The 15,263-nt window shown below is 35.5% G+C and overlaps 1 protein-coding gene across 1 annotated transcript in view; it reads right to left on the reverse strand.

Moving 5' to 3' along the window:
* Positions 1-15,263, reverse strand: part of LOC144964402 (rho-related BTB domain-containing protein 1-like) — a 23,475-nt gene continuing 8,212 nt past the window's right edge. Inside the window, exons 4-10 of the mRNA XM_078898599.1 lie at positions 14,317-14,508; positions 12,405-13,218; positions 9,556-9,691; positions 7,856-7,974; positions 5,131-5,367; positions 3,076-3,224; positions 1-1,122 (exon numbers count right to left, since the gene is read on the reverse strand). Of these exons, the coding sequence (XP_078754725.1) occupies positions 960-1,122; positions 3,076-3,224; positions 5,131-5,367; positions 7,856-7,974; positions 9,556-9,691; positions 12,405-13,218; positions 14,317-14,508 (1,810 nt within the window). The 3' untranslated portion in view covers positions 1-959. The remainder of the gene's footprint in view (positions 1,123-3,075; positions 3,225-5,130; positions 5,368-7,855; positions 7,975-9,555; positions 9,692-12,404; positions 13,219-14,316; positions 14,509-15,263) is intronic.

Consider the following 15,263-nt stretch of genomic DNA (forward strand, 5'->3'; position numbering starts at 1 on the left):
TTTTTTTAGTAATGTCTGGTTTTTTAGTAATGTCTGTTTTTTTTTAGTAATGTATTTATGTTTTCATTGTTTTTTGTTGTCAGCCGAAGAATTTTGAGCCCAAAATTTTCTGTGTTTGATATTTTGTAGATTTTTGAAGCTGTTAATATTCCTTTTTGTTTATTGCTTAATATCAATAGACTTTCATGTGAATTGGCATATTTATGTTAAATTGGCTTAATGTCAATACACGTTCTTGTGAATTGGCACTATTTATGTTAAATTGGCTTAATGTCAATACACGTTCTTGTGAATTGGCACTATGCCTGTTAAATTGGCTTAATATCAATACACGTTCTTGTGAATTGGCACTACGCATGCTAAATTGGCTTAATGTCAATACACGTTCTTGTGAATTGGCACTATGCGTGTTAAATTGGCTTAATGTCAATACACGTTCTTGTGAATTGGCACTATGCCTGTTAAATTGGCTTAATATCAATACACGTTCTTGTGAATTGGCACTATGCCCGTTAAATTGCCTTAATATCAATACACGTTCTTGTGAATTGGCACTATGCGTGTTAAATTGGCTTAATATCAATAAACGTTCTTGTGAATTGGCACTACGCATGTTAAATTGGCTTAATATCGATACACGTTCTTGTGAATTGGCACTACACTTGTTGAATTGGCACTACGCATGTCAAATTGGCTTAATATCAATACACATTCTCGTGAATTGGCACTATATATGTTAAATTGGCTTAATATCAATACACGTTCTTGTGAATTGGCACTATGCGTGTTAAATTGGCTTAATGTCAATACACGTTCTTGTGAATTGGCACTACGCGTGTTAAATTGCAATGACATTAATTCATTCCCTTTTCTCTCTTTTTTTTATGACATTCCTTACTGTTTTGAGTTCAAATGAATGAAATGTAAAGGGAAATAAAAGATGGCTACATATGTATATCTCAGCCTGGCAACTCAACAGGATCTGTAAGGACATGCTTTCCTCGTCTTGAACAGAAGCAAAGACAACTTTTCTTAAGCCTGTATTCCTGGGAGGCTGATTGGACAGCAGAGAAAGGGTAGTTTTGTACTTGCTTCTCATAAAACTCAACCTCTTTCAGATACCTTCAGAAAGAAAAAGAAAAAATCAGAATAAAATAGAAAGTTTTTTTCACAACAAAGAACATTATAAACCGACATTTAAAGTCATTCAAAATAAGTCTGTAAAATCCATAATCTACACACCTTGGCAACTAGTAAAATTCTAAATAAATACTAAGACATGATAAATTTAGTAACTATGGTTTACTGGCCTTGCATTCAGCTTGCTTTGGCTGTTAATATAAAGTCGTGAAGTTCTAACATGGTATAGATGTGCAATATAAGATATGGAGAAGTGGCAGATGAAAACAGAGAATAAACATATGGTGGTTGGATGGCTCAGTGGCTAGTGTGACTGGTCTCTCTCTCTCTCTCTCTCTCTCTCTCTCTCTCTCTCTCTCTCTCTCTCTCTCTCTCTCTCTCTCTCTCTCTCTCTCTCAGCCAGACAGAGGATGCTGTGTCAATTGGATCCCAGGTTGGCTCTGACACCGAATTATTTTTATTCTCTTTTTTTCATCTGGCACTTCTCCATACCCAACATTTCTTATTATTATTGATAAAAGTGCCTGGTCACAATTTCTGAATTGAATAACGTTGTACAGGCAACTTGGTTGCATTAAATCCATAGGAAAGGGCTTACACCACTTTGTATAGGCAACTATATGACGAGTGATGGTGAAAGAGAAGGATGCTAACGGAAATATTAGGAAGGCTGCTGTGAGGAGGATGATGATGATGATAACGATGTTATATATGTTAGTGTGTTTATACCTTTTATTTTTCTCCATTCTAATACAATGAATGGAAACAAAAGGATCTTCCATTGGTGCCAAAGGGCAAAGCCTCCATTAAAAAAGACAGAACATGTTGTTGGACATTTTCAATGTTGTCACCTTGATGTACATTTTTTTTTTTTTTAAATTACTACCCGATAAATAATTGAAAAAGCTTATAAACAAACAATAGAAATAACTAGTTTTTGCACAGTTTCCCATCACTATTCAAGTTTTTTTGTGGTGAAAATTTCAGGCAGATGCTTTAAGCAGTTACAAAACAGTTGCACTTTTTGTAAATAGTAAGAAATTTGACCGAAGCGATTTTTTAATGCAAAAATTGGAAGAAAAATAAAAATGCATCTGATTTACAGATTTTCAGTTTAACACAAAATTTATTTAACATACAAGACAATGCTTCATACTGTTTCAAGCTAAACCTCTACATAGGATCCTCCCGTCTCTCTCAACGTATCTAACCGCTTCCTCAACTCTCTCCATGTGTTTTGTAGCAGTTGAGGGGTAATTGTCGCCACAACTTCCCTTATCTTGATTTGGAGGTGGTTGCAATCTCTTATTCTGGTGGCATAAACTTTGTCTTTAACGTAACCCCAGCAAAAGAAATCAAGAGGGGTGATATCCTGTGACCTGGGAGGCCAGATGATGTGCCCACCCTTTCCAATCCATCCGCCAGGAAAATTTTTATCCAAACAAGCTCTCACATGTAGTCTCCAATGAGGCGATAATCCATCTTGCTGGAAAACGACATTGTTAATAATAGCAACTGTATGGGGTATGCAAAAAGATTCAAGCATTTCTAAGTATGTTACGGCAGTTACATTGTTTTCGTTGAAGAAACATGATCCAAGCACATGATCAAACATTAAAGCACATCAACTTTCGGAGGCTTAACCTTAAACCGTATGAAGCTCACTTCATTTCTTGTTATTATCTGTTAATATCTGTTTCGATTTTAGTAGATGGTGTGAGAAGCAAGATAGGTTTGGTTTCTGTTGTGTGTGTGTGCTTGTGTGTGTAAATGATTATGTTTCAGCCAAAGTAATTTGTAATTTAAGCGCTTAGAGTCTGGTGTCTCGGAGTTATAGTGCTATATAAGTTTTCAGCATTATTATTATCAACATAAATGCCTTCTCCACTCACTTTTCTAAAGCAATACCCAAAGCAAACACTTGAGCATACTTACCAAACAGGAGGCCATCTCCTCTTCTCTATCTCGTCCTGCTTATCTTGTGTCAACGTTTTCAGCAGTTTGTGTTGTCTTTGAAGCACATCTCGAAAGTTGACACTGAGAGTGTACTTGCAGAATCGAGACAGCTGATGAGCGTTGTATTGCTGTGGATTGTTTGGATCAAAATCTTTATATAATGAATGTGAAACAAATCAAGGAATGGTTGATTCATTTTAGAACAAACGCTTTTATTCCTGGGATTTTACACTAAATTGTCAACAAATAACACTACAGTATGTGTAGAGAGCTAGTTATATTTACCCATTGCTTCTGGGTGCACCCAAAGACACCCGCTACTTTTCTAACTCAATTTTATGGATGCGCCCAAAAGTGCCCGCTAGGCTACCTTGGCTACTTGTTACTTGTTACGTTTCATTCTTTTTAATAATAATAATGTTAATAATAATAATAATAATAATAATAATAATAGATCTTTATTGTCCATAAATATGTCAATTTGTCATTTAGTTACACTTGTTATAACGTTATATGATAACTATAACATTGAACAGATCTCTCTCTCTCTCTCTCTCTCTCTCTCTCTCTCTCTCTCTCTCTCTCTCTCTCTCTCTCTCATTTATGTACTGAATCACTTTCAACATCTTATTAGAACTCTAATTGAAGTGAAACTAGCCGTTTCCTTAAACCATGCTTCCCTCGTTCCCAGTTTTTTCTACCCTCCCTGACGAAAAATACAGATACTCAGAAATAAAATAAGGTGACATTTTCAGGAATGATAATCAAATAAATGCAAGATTGTTATACATCGTTTTGTTTGTTTCTTACAGAATTGAAAATGAATCAACAAAGCTGCATAAAGACATGCAGTAATAGGGAAGATAAGTCATGACATCACACCCTCTACTCTTTTGGTTCCTTAATCCTTGGGAGTGTGTATGTAACCAGTCCTTTGGTGTACTGATAAAGAATAGGTGACATAAAGAAGGCATAACTATTTCAGTAGCAGCAAATATAGCAGATTCTTAGACCAGAAATTAAAACACCATCACTCTGAAACCAGAAGATGAATTACACAAGTTATACATCCAGTCCAACGGAAGAGTGGTTTTACACTTCCAATGAAATAGGAACCAGTTTTTTGGCATCACACCTTTCTTTCCTATTGATAACATTCCCAAATGGGCTAACATCTATATTTCATTGACAAAAGATATTTTTTGGATAAAATATAAAAACTTTTTAAAACCTGTTTATTTCACTTACCCAAAGCCAAGATAAAACTATATCCATTTTAAAACGAAAGTAATAAATGCATATAAAGTCTATATAGTCTCTTCCCCCTACTTCTTTAATGCACAGTTTTTACTTTTTGAAATCTACTCACTGTTTACCTTAACTATTACTTTTATACCAAGAATTTAAAAATAAAAACAAGACATAAATCAATCTCCAATCTTTTTCAACCAACGATTTGTAAATTACGTACTGACATATTCACGTGTAACTTTATACATTTGTCAAAATAAGTTTGAACACATACAGGTGTCCTAAGCCAACAACAACATTTAATATGGAGGACGAGACTATGATGCCTGTTAGGTGATATTACAATTTTTTTTTTCAGACAGAGACAATGCTATTAACGGCCAGGTGATCATTTTACACCTGACTAGGTGAGAGAATGTGAGTAAAGAGTCTTTACCAAGGACTAAACTATGCACCTCCTGGACTCGAACCCAGGACTTTCTGATTCAAAAGCAAGTGTCATACCACTTGACAACATAGCCGCACAATACCTCTATCAAATCTGTTTTTTTAGCAATGTATTTATGTTTTCACTGGGTTTTTGTTGTTGTTGGCTGAAGAATGGTTTTGAGCCCAAAATGTTCCATGTTTGGTATTTTGTTCTTTTTTGAAGCCGTCATATTCATTTTTGTTTATTACTTTTTACAGTCCACAGCTTCTCGCAGCTTAGTATCACATTAAGCTAAATATAAGGTAGTTTAAGAATTAAAATATTGTTTTTTATGATGAGACAAAAATAAAAACCTCAGAGGGCTCGAGAAGAGTAATGACATCCTTCAACATCTCGTCTTTGTTGTCATACGTCATGAGCTCTGAGACGACTTCCTCTTCAACCATATTGACTAGTTGTGGCAAACACAGACGGTTAGACACCTCAATGAGGGCAAGGCAGTCAACACCATCCAGGGAGGGGGAGATACCAGTATACAGGTATTCTTGTAGAGCTTTGAAAGTCTCACATGAGATTCCAGGGAAAGGGATCTGAAGAGGCAACGAATATTAAATATTGATTTCAAAAATTTCTCTGAAAAATTCTTTGTTTTGTTTTGTTTTTAAGGGATTTACGACGCTTGCAACACAAAGGCCATTACAGCTCAGTAAAAAGGAAGAAAATGGGACAATCAAATAATTCTAGATTTTCAATTAAAAGCACAGAAGATAAGCAAGACAAAGGGGAATAGTACAAATAGGGAATAGATTTAGATTCCAAGAGCAAACCATCAGTGTACTTGGTTTAAGATCACCTGAAAGTCTCATCCGGACACAGGCACAGGATCCGACTAAAAGGAACACATTCAAATGCTTACATTATGCATTCAAAACCACAAAAATACAATACATTACATAGAGATGATTTACAAAGAAAATAATATCTCCCAAAGCTATAGCTATACTTTTGACTTTTTCCTTCCCCGTCAAAGACTCCAGCCAGGGCCAGGACAAACCAAGAAATCTCATTCCAAGACAAAGACAAAAAGCAAGTTGGAAAACAGATTAGGGGATAGAAGACACGGTAAGTGCCTCCCTACCCACTATGAGAGGTCAAGAACCCCACTCAGGAAATATTCTTTGACAGGCATGGTATTCTCAGAGATATCAAGAATAACCTCATTAGAATATTTAAAATCATAAAGCAAAAATATATTGTGACAAATAAAAACAATGAAAAACAAACAACCAAAAGAAGCCCAATTCCAGAGTTATCTTTATGAATAGGTAAAAGTTCACTTCAGTCTGTACAAGTGACAAAATAATGAATCACTTACTTAATACAGTAAACCACGAAAATATCAAACAAGTTTGAACCGGACCTGTTGCTCGACATTTCCTTGTTTAGTATTTTACAAAGAATATAAAGAACATATGGGGGCCAAATGTGAGTTTTTTTTGGTAAGGTCTCATTAGAATGAGGTGTAGCGTGAAGTATGTCTTGTTTCATTCAATAACAGATGGAATAAGGTTCCCCTTTGTGTGTGCTATAATTGGAAGACAAAGGCAGCACGACCCATTAAACGTTGATTACACTCTTAGCATGTGACTGCTTTACCTACCAATCTGGTACCTAATCACTACCAATCCTCACTTATCTCCCTTGCACCTGATCCCATCTTCCTTACCCCTAATCACTTCTTTGATTGTAATACATAACAGTAACAGCTTCAGACCAACACTGCATATGTCACTAGTCAAACATACTTTGCCCATCACCTCCATACACACACACAAACACACACACACACACACATATAATATGTGATAACATATCAAATGTCGTTTAGCCTCGTTTCCAGCTACATGGTTTTAAACGTAAAAATGGCATTCTGTAGCCAAAATGATATTACTTCAAAAAACGATATATTTTAACCACTTATCTTTCATTTTCCAACAGCATTCTTTTGTATGTTGTATCTTTATGTCTTAAAAATGGCTAAGAGATATTGCTTCGAAATCTGCATAAAACTTCACCCAAAAAATGCATTTCCCCCCGATCTAATTTGACTCATGATTTAGCATTAAAATAGTTTGGCATGTTTGGTATCATATTTGGCGCCATCGCCACTACGCTGTTAGCTGTTGTGAGCATGAATACTTCTTTCTAAATGGTGTTGATTATTCTGTTATTTCTTTTTATTTTGATTACATTAAATTATGTTGTTTTAACTTTAAAGCTGATTTTCTAAAAATAATGTTTTTGTAGCCAGCTACCTGTAACTAACCATCTCAAAGACTATGAATGCATTGTACAGCCAGCTACCTGTAACTAACCATATATCAAAGACTATTGAATACATTTTGTAGCCAGCCACCTGTATTTAACCATAATATCTCAAAGACTATTGAATACATTTTGTAGTCCTCTACCTGTAACTAACCATATCTCAAAGACTATTGAATACATTGACAAATTTTAAAGACCATTTTGATCAGTGATGATTACAGATAGAAAAAAAATAACATAAACTCAAATTCCATGGGGGGGGGGGGGGCATCTGGTATGATTTCCTAGGCCAACACACACACACACACAAACACACTCACTCCACACACAAGCATATGTAACATATTAACTAACATGGTTAATGCCACATGGATAATGATGGTAGCCTTCGTTTCTGTTCAAAACAAATACAACGTAAAGGAATTTTATAGATGAATGCAAAAGTTAAGGTCCAGCTTGTTCGAGATTTTGTGTTGCCAGTATCTAAAAATAGAAGGATTAAAACGAGAAATCGGGACTTGATTGAGAATTCTCTGCTACACTATTTATATCTTAAAATTTAAAAGAAAAAAAAAATTAAATATATTTCACAAGAAAAGTAAAATAAAAGTCTGAGAAAAACTAACTTTCCGTTAAAAAAAAGCCTTAAAAAGTATTCAATATAATTCTTTTTTTATTTTAGCAGCATGTAAATGAGGAAATTTTAGATTTTGTTTGTTCAATGAAAAGAAGTAGATAGATTCTACTAACAATATCTGAAGCTGATTCGATGAAATCGCTGCTAAACATTGCATACATCATTTCACACCGAGCCATCAGCAGAGCTTTGTGTGCAGAGACAACGCCGTTGTCAACTTGGAAAGTTATATCTGAAAACCAAAATAGGAAAATTAAAGGAAATAGCAAGAATACTACAAAATATTAAACAAAAGTAACTAACTGAATATTCATATTTCGCATTTCCATGCTCCAAACAACTTCGTCTCTACAAAATGCTTCATTTATTTCCTGAGCAGGCCATGCAAGATGTCATTTTTTATAGTGACTTTCTTACAATTGTGTTTACGCCTTTTGGCAGAATAATTTTTATCAAAGTCTCAACAGTTAGAGGAAAAAGATAAAGATAAAGAAAAGAGTGACAGGAAAGTAAACGGAGGCTGCAGGAAAGTTTTTGTCCTCAAGTTCTCCCAGGTCTAATACCAGATGGAAGATGTTTGTTTTTGTTTTTATGGTTTTAAAGCGCTTGCAAGACATTTAGGTCATATCAGCGCCAGTAAAAAGGAAGAAAATGGGATAGTAAAAAGTTCTCGAATTACAATTAAAGTTACCAAGAAAAAGGAAGCTAGAGGGGAATTAGTTCAAATGGAGAAGAGATGTAGATTCCAAGAGTATCCTTTCAGTGTATTTAGTTTGAGATCCCCTAAACGTCTTATCCAGACACAAGCAGAGTTCCCCATCAACAGGAAATCACTTAACAGAGAGATGATTTACAAGACAAAAATTATGAAAAAAATCTCGCAATACATTTGACAGCTTCCCTCCCAGTCAGGGTATCCGGCCAGGGCCAGGATAAAACCAAGTAATCTCATTCAGAGACAAAAACAAAAAAAGCATATTAGAAAACAGATATAGCGTATGGTAAACATAGTTAATGCCTCCTTTATCACTATGGGAGGTCAGGAACCCCAGCCTGCCCACTATGGGAGGTCAGGAATCCCAACCAGCCTGCCCACTATGGGAGGTCAGGAATCCCAGCCAGCCTGCCCACTATGGGAGGTCATGAATCCCAGCCAGCCTGCCCACTATGGGAGGTCAGGAATCCCAGCAGCCTGTCCACGATGGGAGGTCATGAATCCCAGCCAGCCTGCCCACTATGGGAGGTCAGGAATCCCAGCCAGCCTGCCCACGATGGGAGGTCAGGAATCCCAGCCAGCCTGCCCACTATGGGAGGTCAGGAATCCCAGCCAGCCTGCCCACTATGGGAGGTCAGGAATCTCAGCCAGCCTGTCCACTATGGGAGGTCAGGAACCCCAGCCATCCAGATGGGAGATGCGGGTCACATTTATAATCCTTTATAAACAAAAATTAAATAGAACAGCTTCAATCACGAAAGAAAATACCAAACACAGTTTCTAACTACTGTATTTATGCTTCTATTGATTTTTGTTATTGACTAAAGTAATGTCTTCGGTATTTTTTAAAAAAAACTGTTATCTTCATTTTTATTTGATGCTTTTTACAGTCCTGAGTTTCTAGCAGCTCGGTGTAACATTTATATTCTTTGTAGGATGTGCTGATTTCGATTTCACCAAATGCTAGATTATTAAAAACATTTCAAAGACCTTATTAATAATACTATTATTGTGGAGTTTTTGTTTTAAAGAAATGCTTGATACAATTTTTTAAAAGACAAAAGTAAAGAGAAAAAAAAAACCCAGGCTCATTCATACCCGTGAGAAAATCTGGACCTCGAATCAATTCTTTGAGTTGTTCATTTCTTTCACATTGAAACTTTTTCTCCATCTCCACATTGAGGAAATCACGGCCTAACATCAGGTTGTCAATGCACCTTATCAAGTCTGTCAACTAAAACATGGAAATGGAATGAAAGATCAAGAAAAACCCAAGAAAAATACACATAAGCAACAAAAATGATTGACATTTTAATAAGAGAGATAAAGTTTGGCTATGTGGTCTTGTGGTATGCTATGACACTCACGGTCACCTTCGGACCAGAAGATCATGGGTTCAAGTCTCACTTGGAGCATGGTTGAGTTCAGAAAAAGGTTTATTACTCACATTCTCTCAGGCCATTAAATGCATTTTCCCAATCACAAAATAATTGTAATATCGCCTGAAAGGCGTCACTATATAAAAGATTTAAAAAAATTTTTTTTAAAGTGTGAAATGAAAGAAGTAAAGATAAAACAGCGGGGAAAAAATAAATCTTGTACCAAAATAATATTAATTTTAAGGGGTAGAAATGAGCTATTTCATTACCATCAAGAAACCAAACCTTCAACTTTACTTTTAGAAAGAAATCAAACACCTATAAAACATCTAATATCTCTACGATAACCAATAATCTAATATCTCTAGGATATCCATTAATCTAATATCTCTAGGAGACTCAAACGTCTAATATCTCTAGGCGATCCAATAATCTAATATCTTTACGATAACAAATAATCTAATATCTCATATCCCTAGGATATCCAAACATCTAATATCTCTGGGATATCCAAACATCTAATCTCTCTATGAGATCCAATAATCTAAGACTTCTATTAGATCCAAACATCAAAGATATCTAGGAGATTCAATAATCAAAAGTCTCAAGGAGATCTAATAATCAAAAGTCTCAAGGAGATCTAATAATCAAAAGTCTCAAGGAGATCTAATAATCAAAAGTCTCAAGGAGATCCAATGATCAAAAGTCTCAAGGTAATAATCAAATGTCCCTAGGAGGTTCAATAATCTAATATCTCTAGGAGATCCAATTATAAAATGTCTCAATGAGATCCAATAATCAAATGTATGTCTCAATGAGATCCAATAATCAAATGCCTCAAGGAGATCCAATAATCAAATGTCTCAATGAGATCCAATAATCAAATGTCTCAAGGAGATCCAATAATCAATATTGTCTCAAGGAGATTGAATTACCAAATGTCTCAATGAGATCCAATAATCAAATGTCTCAATAAGATCCAATATGATGAAGACATCAGAAGAGTTCTAACGTGTATAGTTTTAGAGCTGTATGCCTAGGGTCAACTATAATTTTGTTTTAAAATATACATAATATTGGTCATTTGGAACTTTTCCGAAGTGTAATTTTGTGTCTACAGCCCATACAAATGACACGAAAAATGCCTGCTAAATTATTATCAATCAGTCCCGTGAGACCATGGCTTATGTTATTTCTAGTATTTATTTGAGAGAGAGAGAGAGAGGAGAGAGGGGAGAGAGAGAGAGAGAGAGAGAGAGAGAGAGAGAGAGAGAGGTGTTAATCTACTATCCCTATGACAAAACAATGAAACAATACCTTAATTTTTAAAAAGCGCGCGAGGATTTGTGTCATCAGTCATCACGAACAAGGTTGCCAGATGGTCACGTGTGTGGCCAAATATATAATTTTGTTTCTTTTATTAAATTTTATTCATCTATTTTTGTCTCAGTGAATTTATCCTAGTCTACTCAACTTTCTGTTTGTTAAAATTTAGTTCATTTTAAGTGGGCCAGTCTTAATAGTGAAAGCCATATGATTTTCTATTTAGCCACTATTGAAGTCGGGTTAAAGTCTGGCCATCTGGCAGCCTTGCCTCTCTCACATCATTTTCGTGTCGCGCCATGAGGGAGCAAAATGACCGTCTCCATATTTTCACTCATTGAAATGCAAATTGGGTTGATGTTTTGTGAGAATACGGGAAAAGTACTTATCATAATCCAATGAAATTTGAAATATAAATAGAAGAAATGTGCATATATAACCTTATGAGCGACAAAATCTCTCCTCTTTGTAGTTTTAGAAATATTGTACTCCAAAGAGTAAAAATCTATTTTTAAAGGTCTTCTGGTAATCGTACGAGTTTAGTCGCTTGGCATAATCTAAAATGACCTCTTTTCTAACTGTGTGCCAACTTTCAGTCATATTCATCGATAAACAGCTTCGTAATTAATTTTTTTAAATAGCATGTACGGAACGGCTTCGTCCCATATTTTGTCGAGAATTTGGGCACTTCATGAGCGAAAAAGAGGCTCAAAGATTTGTTCGGGATAGTCACTGCTATACTAAGTACTATTGTCCACAGAGCCATACTAAGTACTATTGTCCACAGAGCTATAGTAAGTACTATTATTCATGTTGTATATCTATAATCGAGTGACAGAGTCATACTAAGTACAATTGTCCACAGAGCCATACTAAGTACTATTGTCCATGTATTATATCTATACATAAAATGAAAGAAAAGGCAAAACAAACGAGACAAAAGAGATCAAAAGTTATGACACAGAGCTGATTAACAAACATGAATATAACAGCTTCAAAATAGAACAAGATACCAGCCATGAAACAAAAGACCAAACTCGGAACATTTCGTGCTTAAAACCCTTCTTCAGCCAACAACACAAAAACACAAAATGTTCCGAGTTTGGTATTTTGTTATTTTCTTTGAATCTGTTAGCCCACAGCTTCTAGCAGCCTTGTATCACTTTAACCAGAGACAAGAACAAGCTGTCATCTCTCAAGAAAAAAAAATCAAATCAATACAAATGCATAGAAATAATGGTTTACCTGTAATAATTCAGCTGTTTGAAGTAATTGTTTCAATTCAACATTACAAGGGTGCAACCGTCCAGTGTACAAATAATCCAGGATAACACGGAATGCATTGGCTGTAATGTCTGACATGAGTGTGATGTATGTGACAAGTCTTTCAGATCCATCCAAGTCACAGCGAATCTCAATATTCTCAACTGTTTTGTGATCGTAGGGAATTGAAAGGGGAAATTGAGACAAGGGTCTTATCATGGGTCCAGACAAAAAACTGTCACCCATCGAATCCTGAAAACTGGAGCTGCTTATAGATTCCTGGTCGCTGTCATCGAGAAGGTGCTCCATATCCGTGTGACTGAATCGATTGGGGAACTGTTTGCGTAGATGTGCATTAATTTTTCGTTTTGTTTGAAGTTTGGCCAAGGATTCCAAAGAAAATAGATGCTTGAAGAAATTGGAAGCCACGACTAAACAAATTCTGTGTGCGTCAATACTCTCGTTTTGAACTAAAAACGTTACATCGCATTCCGATCTATTGTTGATTACGGAACCTATGTCAGATTTTCTGTAAGGCTGAGCAACTTCAATTTCTCCAAAAGAAGGAGTGGGCATTTTCATCGGAGGCTGTATGAGTGGTTTTTGGATTCTTCTCAATCCAGGATTGAGAAATTTCATTCGTTGCCGATCAATGAGAGCAGCTCGTGCAGCATTGATAAAGAGATCAGCCACCCCATAACGTGTCAAAACACTGGTTTCATAGTATGGTGCACCAATATCCCTGGCAATTTCCCTTCCTACACTTGGAGTTATAATATCACTGGGTGAAATATCTCTGGATAAAAAAAAAAGGAGTTATGAAAAGGAAAACTGAGTGAATGCAGAGATTTAGATTTTCCAGAAAAAAATTACATTACAATCATCTTTTGAAAACAAAACAAAGCAAAACAAATCAACTCTAGCTCAGACCTGTCTTAAGGACAGACATGGTCATTGTAATATTTATTTATGACTTTCAGGGATAACCTTCCAAAGTGGGAAACGGAAGTCAAAACAATAATAGGGGTGATATGATATTGACGTGAATCCTTACAATAACAATATATACTGTGACAGTCATCACACAGACTGACCGATACAGTCTATGCCTGTAGATGGAACACCAATTTATTGGAACAGCCCTTAATTGTGGAAAGATTTCAGAGCCTCAGCAAACATTTTAAGATATTTTTTCTTTTTTTTTTTTCCTATTTTCCAAATAATGAAAACCATAAACGTGCTTATTGAAAGGATAAAGAATGGAGCCATCCCTTGTCTTCTAATTAGGAAATAGTTAATGAATTAACAATGGCATTAAGTCTATCACCACCCATTCCCTTTAATATTATAATTATTATACTGCGACCATTTGACAGTCTTGGTGAGCAATTCTATGATTAATGAGAGCTCGTGTAATGATGCAATGGATTAGTTTGCTTTTAACCAGGCATGCCACATTCATCAAAATTGTAGGATGTGTCATGATGGATTGTTGTGGAACGGGATTCGGGTGTCAACGATTCATTTGTCTTCTATTCAAGATGTGGGTGAAGTGACAATTCTGTATGAATGTGAAGTTTTATATATATATATATATATATATATTATATATATATATATATATATATATATATTATATATATATATAGGACAGGTTCTCTTTAAGTCTCTCACATCTAACATTGTGACTAAAGACGTGTAATTAAAAATGGAAAATAACATTTCCTTAAAACAGTGGGTCATTTGTTACAATCTGTTCCTCAATAAAACTGGAAGAAAACCAGGACTTCACTGTAGGACTTATGGCCCACGGCCAGGCTTTCAATTCCACAACATTGATTAACAACTGACTAGTCAATGAAAACTTATTTGAAATATATTTGTTCTGTTTTACCTGTAAAGAAGTCCTTTCTCAATACTAAGGTAGTGGTCATCAAAGCACAAATATCGTAAGTCTGCCTGCGTGCCACAGAGGATTACAGGAATGTTTGGAGCACAGCGCTGAATTTCAACATTCCAAACCTTCAACACATTTCGCAATGTGTTAGGCCTCATTACACTAAAACACAGCACAATGACATCTGACCTTTTAGGATAAATGAAATAAAATTGAAAATAATATTAAACATATTTCAAATAAATCATTGGTGAAATGATATCAGTGATGCCGTGAAGAATGAATTTTTTAAATCAATTACCCCTCTTTTCCCTCCCCCTTCCTCCAAACTAAAAAAAAGGGGAGTATTACCAAAATTCTCTTTTTAAAAATTGTCATTACCTTTTTAAAAAATGGTGTGTTGTATTCTAACAGAAGTCTGGAAATCCCATCAGAGCCCATTATGTATTCCAATTTTTTTTTAAAGTACTTGCATGGTTATAAACATTTTGAGGAGCACTTCTCACTTTTGGCAATGACCACATAATTTTCTTCATCCCACAATGGACTGCCATTTGAGCCATTTGATTATAGAATGAAATGAATTTCATAAATATATCCGCTCTACACTGGGGTCCCAATAGCTCAGTTGGTAGATCACTCACTTCACAAGCAAAAGAACTGGGATCGATCCCGGGTGCAGTCAATATTTTTTTATGACGCCCCTGTCCATCTAGCAGTGGTTGAGTAGCTGGTTCCGTTAGATCTGGTGAAAAGTACTTTGCAATAAATTAGTATCCTATTCAAAGGGTAGCAAGCAATTGCTATTGTCAGTTTCATAGTATAGAAACTGGGTATATAATCCGACTGGAGGGGCCTATGACTCTGAAGGACTATCTTTTTTTTTATCCCCTCTTTTCAAAAAAATGTCAACATTTTATATAATGGGCATTGACATTTCATTT

Source organism: Berghia stephanieae, chromosome 2, assembly GCF_034508935.2.
Source record: "Berghia stephanieae isolate SIO BIC M18660-M18661 chromosome 2, UCSD_Bste_1.3, whole genome shotgun sequence".
Lineage (NCBI taxonomy): Eukaryota > Metazoa > Mollusca > Gastropoda > Nudibranchia > Aeolidiidae > Berghia > Berghia stephanieae.